General features: G+C 43.3%; 1 protein-coding gene across 1 annotated transcript; it reads right to left on the bottom strand.

Annotated features, from left to right (window-relative positions):
- Positions 1–1194: 1194 nt before the first annotated feature.
- LOC107673196 (erythroblast NAD(P)(+)--arginine ADP-ribosyltransferase-like) lies at positions 1195–2075 on the bottom strand. The gene is made up of 2 exons (XM_016466696.1): positions 1996–2075; positions 1195–1920 (listed from the first exon to the last, which is right to left on the bottom strand). The coding sequence occupies exons 1-2, from the start codon at positions 2044–2046 to the stop codon at positions 1195–1197; spliced, it is 777 nt and encodes a 258-aa protein (XP_016322182.1). The 5' UTR covers positions 2047–2075.
- Positions 2076–6596: the final 4521 nt, after the last annotated feature.

Here is a 6596-nt window from a genome sequence, read left to right as displayed (position 1 = left end):
AACCCTCCAGTTTTAAAAGAACACATTCCAGTCAGTTTCAAAAATCTCTCTCCTCTTCGTGTCGATTAGTTTTCTTGTATTTTCGACACATATTCCTGTCATGAGCGCCGCAAACACGGATAGGCTCATCTCATGCGCCATTCCAGCTGTTTCCAAGTTGTCCCTCGTCTGCGCTTCGATTAATTTTCTCCATTTACTTACGCAGTACATTGCGGGTTGTAATCTAAAGCGTTACCCAACTTTCTTTACCACGCTATTCAGCGCCAATCCCGCCGTGTAGTCAATTTCACTGGTTAAGGTTTGGGCCAGGTGTGGGGTAGGTTTAAGCATTAGCTTTAATTTTTTGTAGCATAGTGTAGGAAATCAACACTTTAATTGACACAACCAATAAAATCTTTAGAATCGGCAGTGGGGCGGAGTTTGCACTGAAGTGGATTGGGGGAAAAAATTGCGCATGCGTGTCATGTGCTTGTCTGTCAATGGGAGGAAGCCACACCCTATTTTGGAGCTCCCACCCCGTTTTGGAGTTCCCGCCCCCATTTGGAGATGTCCAGGCTGCAGTTATACCCTTCTCGGGGAGAGGGCTGAACATGTTTATGTGCTTTATATGTTGCCTTTTACACAGATGCCATGAAATTCAGAGACTGGCCAACATAATACACATGAATCTCCCTCGTATAACTAGCTGTGACATTCATATCAACACATACATTCATATCTTCTCATCCAGAAGGTTGGTCCTGGTTTTCATATAGACAGTATTTTAACGTGAAGAGAGTGCATTGATAACTGTGGATTATACAAAGACTTTTAGGAGTGATGTCTTATACATTGGCTGAACATAATGAAATTACATTGAATTGTGTTGAATCAACTTGTTTTAATCAAGTATATTGAACAAGCAGCAGAATTCTTCTTCTTTTTGAGTGCATACAGGTTTGGAATTCATAAATGATAGTTGAATTCTCATTTCTGAGCGAGAAACGCTATAAAATAACAAAATCACAAAACCAGGGTTCTAGCTGTATTTTGACATGTCCCAAATTATTGTACAGAGTTGCATTTGAAAATTGCTAAACTTCATCGTAATATGAAGGCTGATTTTTATTTACTTTAAACATTTTATAACATTGATGAATCAAGCTATCATATCTTATATTTATAATTCAAGCAGCTTTTAAAATTAATGTAGATTTAAAGTTTTGCTGTATCCTTAGGTGCCACTGCACAGTTCAGCTCACTTGTTTTTCCAGAGCTTTTCAAAGTGAACACCGTTTCACACCAGAGATCAGGCTGATCTGCTCTGTTCTTGACCGCAGTGACTTTAAACTTCTCGTATGGAGGAATAAGCACCTCTTTCTCACGAGGAAGCTTAGAATATTTTGTAATATCAGCACCTTCACACGTGTGGATTTTAAAACAAGTTTTAGTTCCAAAAAATGGAGTTCTGCTACGATCAAGAGAGGAGGATGTAAAATAGCCAAAGCGAACCTCTTTGTCCTTATCATCATATATGTATGTATCTTTTGTACCACGATAAGTATCATAGCATTTATTTTGTAGTCTCTTCAGAATCTGTATCGCTTCTGTTAACAGAAAGTGAAGTGAATACCATGTGAATGTCTTGTCTTTGTATTTTTCTTTATCATTATAAACAGCATATTTTAAATCATCATATACACCATAATCAGTGTACACATAAATGGCGATTAAATTATTCTTTTTCAAATCATCTTTTGGTTCCCTGACATAGTCTGCACCTCTTTGCCAAAACGTTTTAAATGCAGCTATTTCCTTATTTAGATATTCTGTCTCCACCAGGTTTGCCATGTTCTCTCTACAGCCCTTATATTGATCATCAGCTGAATTCGGTGCCATATCCAGTGGAGCTATCTTCCCTTCAACAGCAGCTCTGTGATCCTGCAGCAGCAGGAATCATGATGATCAATCATCAGTATTCATGTCTGTAATATTCATACTAGAACACAAGCTTACCTGTCCTAGAGCAGCTAAAATGAGAAGAAGAGCTTCAATGATCAGCAGCATCTTGATTCAGTCGAATCCCTCAGATGATCTAGCTGAAATAGAGAAGAACAGATGCTGAAAACAAGCAGAAACAAAACAGCATTTCACAAATACTAGATGTATGACTCCAATAGGAATATGTTGCATAACAAAACTGTGTTCACCACAATGTCTTACATAGCACATGTAATATAGTTTTAAATCTGTGGTATTTTAAGGAAAATAGCAAAATTATTTCAAAATTAAACCTGCAATGTTCACTGATGAATGTGATATATTGACCTTTTACATTAACTCAAACTTACCTGAGGATATTGTTGTCTCTTGTCAGATTCTGAGTTTTGTTTTTGTAGTTTAAGGTGTTCAATAGCAAGAGAACATCTGAAGATGTAGTTGCTTACAGCCAGACGACAACAGTGAAATTCAAACTGAGATGAGAAAGTTGGCTTTTTATATTGGATCTAAGGTGTGTGTTCTGAGACGTCATGTGTGATAAGAAATTACCAAATGACCCTTCACTACATGAAGCAGTACAGTTTTTCATCATTCTCATTCTGTAAGCTGGCAAAGAACTGTAGAAAACAAAAAGAATACATAAATTAGTACATAAATAACAATAAAAAAAAATCAATAGAAAGTCCTAGATTTACGCTTCTCATGTCGATCAAATTCACAAACATGATGTGGCCAAATATAAATACTAGTTCTTGAACCCCTTTGACTACAGACACGATCTTGATTCTTTTGAAAGCAAACACTTCACTCCTCAAGCCTCAGAGAGGGGCAATGAAATGGAAAGAAGAAAAATAAAAGATATGTATTTTTTTTTTGTAAGAGCGTCTATTATACAGTATATGAGGGACTTAACGTATGCCACTGACCAAATACATACATAATGAAACATGATGTAATGATGCAATTTTCCTGAAAAGTGTATATTGTGCACAAATCAGAGACCACAGAGAACTACTTGTGTTGCAATACTTAGTACTGCATACTTAGTTAAAGTATGAGAGTGTGCTTAAGAGTGTGTTCTTGACCGCCAACTATTGTTTTGTCTAGGATTTTCTAACATTTTTAGAAAACAAAAAACATCTCTGTAATCAATTTCATGAAATGTATTCATATTCTAACAGGCATGTGATTTCACTATTCAGTTTACACTTGCAGAATTATCAGGATTGAAGCAATAAAACCGTTTTAGGAACTATTATCATTTAAAAACAGAAATACATCATCTTAACATTCAGAATTAACTGGAAACATTTGTGTCTCAGACAATGAATGATATTCTTCCAGACACAGAAGTGTAACTGAAGAAGATTAAAGTCTGTGGAAATGGAAATTAAATGATTGTGGTTTAAAATCTGCATATATAAATGTGTCCGTTATGGCTCATTTGTGTCCTTTGTTTCTTATCTGACACCTGTAAGGAAAATAAGTGACCTGAACCATGCAATACTGGAGTCCCACTTATATTGTATAACAGATGCGCCTGCCTGTAAAGTGGGCGCGAACGCAGACCTCCCTGGTGGTTGATATAAGAGACCACCGCTGTGTTGTCGGTGCGCACCAACACATGGTGATCTCTTAGGTCTGGGAGAAAGTGTTTCAATGCTAGAAATACGGCCAGCATCTCCAGGCAGTTGAATGTGCCACGTGAGATGGCGACCACTCTACAGACCGCAGGCTGAGCGGCCACGCATGACTGCTCCCCAGCTGGTGAGGGACGCCTCCGTCACTAGCGTTACGCAGCGACAAGGAGCTCCCAGCACCAGGCCCTGAGACAAGAACCAACATTTCCTCCACATGTCTAAGGCACGTAGGCAGTGCCGCGTGACCTTGAACATGCGAAGAGGGTTTCCCCTCGGGGAGAACCCCCTGGTCTTGAGCCACCACTATAGGGGTCTCATGTACAGCAGACCAAAAGGTATCACGTTGGACGCAGCTGCCATCAGACCCAGCAGTTTTTGAAACTGCTTGACAGTGAGTGACCGGCTTCTTTCACTCTCGTGACACACCACGTCCAGATAAATGGTTCTCTGTAATGGAGAAAGCACACTTTTCTTGGCATTTAGCCTTAACACCAGTCTCTCGTCTCGATGCTGAACCGCCACCTGCTCCGATTGAGCTAATATCAACCAATCATCAATATAATTCAGTATGCGGATGCCCTGGAGTCATAAAGGAGCCAGAGCAGCATTTACACACTTCGTGAAAGTGCGGGGTGAGAGTGCAAACCTGAAAGGAAGAACTCTGTATTGGTAAGCTTTGCCCCCAAAAGCAAACATCAGGAACTTCCCGTGATGAGGAAGGATGGAGATGTGGAAGTATGTGTCTTTTAGATTGATCGTGAGAAACTAGTCCTCGGACCTGATCTGAGACACGACTTGTTTGATTGTAAGCATCCTGAACTTCAGTCACATGACTGAGCGGTCCAGTTGACGCAGATCTAAAATGGGACACAACCCTCCATCCTTCTTCGGAATGATAAGGTACCGGCTGTAGAACCCAGATTCTCTTTCTTGAGGAGGGACCACCTTGATGGCCTCCTTCCTCAAGAGAGTGTCTACTTCTTGTTCCATTACCAGAGCCTGCTCGGGGCCCACCAGAGTGGGACTGACCCCGTTGAAATGAGGCGGAGGAGAACCGAACTGGATTCGGTAGCCTCTCTCTACAGTGTGCAGGACCCACTGAGACACATTTGGCAGTAGTTTCCATGCTGCCAAATAGTCTACTAAGGGAATCAGTCTCTCGAGACTGACTTCTGGTGTAATCAGAGCGGCCAGCTCAGTTCCCTGAAGTAGCGGACCGGCAGGGAACTAGCTGCTCTAGAGACCTCCGAAGAGATAGCGAGCCTCTTAGTACCACTACGTTTCCATGCGGTAACTGAGAGAAGCGCTCGCTGCAGACAGCTGCGCCCTGAAGCACCGTAGGTGGCAGGGTTGGCAGACCGATCCCCTGAGGGCACTGAGGAGAGACGGGCACCGTATGATGAGGTGTACACCGCTCTTCCCCAGAGGGGCCTGCCCTCGGAAGTCCTGAGCCACCGGCGTCAGGACTTCTTGGTCGGGGACTTCTTAGGGCTCTATCATACACCCGGCGCAATGTGGTGTCAGGCGCAACGCAAGTGTTTTTTGCTAGTTTAAGCCTGACACTAATCATTTTCACGTCCTGTGCCATGTCATTTAAATAGCAAATGCATTTGCGCCCATTTGTGCGCTCATGGGCGTGCTGGTCTGAAAACGAGGTGTGTTCAGGTGCATTGTTGACGCATTGCTATTTTGAGGCAACTAAAATAGACTGCGCTATTGACCAACTAAAACCTGGTCTAAAGTCAATGGCGCAGTAGTTTTTTTTTTTGTTATTTAAAGAGCGCATTAGTATAGGCGGGTCCACAGCGGGCGTACACTCTGCTTATTACACACACAGGGGCGCACAGCAGCACACAAGCATGTCAAATATTAAAAATTAAAGGATTACAATGTAAAATATTATTATTGTGTAGGCTACATAAATATAAAAATGCCTACATGTCATAATGGATAGTCATTGCAAGTATCAAAATTAGGCTACCTATTTGTATTACCTATTTTGCATACTGAATTATATTGATGATTGGTTGATATTAGCTCAATCGGAGCAGGTGGCGGTTCAGCATCGAGATGAGAGAGCAGCCCATATGAAAGCTGAGCTGGGGTTAAGGATGAACGCCAAGAAAAGTGTGCTTTCTCCAGTACAGTGAACCACTTATCTTGGTGTGGTGTGGGATTCGACCACGATGCAGGCACATCTGTCTCCTGCTCGGATCGAGTCAATCCTCACAGCAGTCAAGAGGGTGAAGCTAGGCCAGTCACTCACTCTCAAACAGGTTTCAAAAACTGCTGGGTCTGATGGCAGCTGCGTCCAACGTGATACCTTTTGGTCTGCTGTACATGAGACCCCTATAGTGGTGGCTCAAGACCAGGGGGTTCTCCCCGAGGGGAAACCCTCTTCGCATGTTCAAGGTCACGCGGCACTGCCTACGTGCCTTAGACATGTGGAGGAAATGTTGGTTCTTGTCTCAGGGCCTGGTGCTGGGAGCTCCTTGTCGCTGCGTAACGCTAGTGACGGAGGCATCCCTCACCGGCTGGGGAGCGGTCATGCGTGGCCGCTCAGCCTGCAGTCTGTAGAGCGGTCGGCATCTCACGTGGCACAATGGGACCTGGCTGTGGTGTTAGAAGCTCTATGCAAGCCTTCCTTCGAGTCTATTGAGGAGATCTCTCTTCCGGGAGCCTGACCAGCAGAAGCCTCGCACTGGACACATACATCCACAGTGCTGCCCTGTGGAGAAGGGCGGACCAACTGCTTGTGTGCTACGGTCCCCCTAAGAGAGGTCTTTCTGCTACAAAACAGACCCTCAGCTGGTGGATAGTGGATGCCATTTCTATTGCTTATGAGTCCTCTGATCTCCCCTCGCCTCTGGGGGGTCAAGGCTCACTCTACCAGAAGTGTTGCGGCATCCAAGGCCTTGTTTCTATGCAGGACATCTGCAACGCTGCAGGTTGGTCCACGCCCCTAACGTTCGTCAG

Source organism: Sinocyclocheilus anshuiensis, unplaced genomic scaffold (genome assembly GCF_001515605.1).
Source record: "Sinocyclocheilus anshuiensis isolate Anshui unplaced genomic scaffold, SAMN03320099.WGS_v1.1 scaffold724, whole genome shotgun sequence".
Lineage (NCBI taxonomy): Eukaryota > Metazoa > Chordata > Actinopteri > Cypriniformes > Cyprinidae > Sinocyclocheilus > Sinocyclocheilus anshuiensis.
This window is presented reverse-complemented; position numbering and strand designations above follow the sequence as displayed.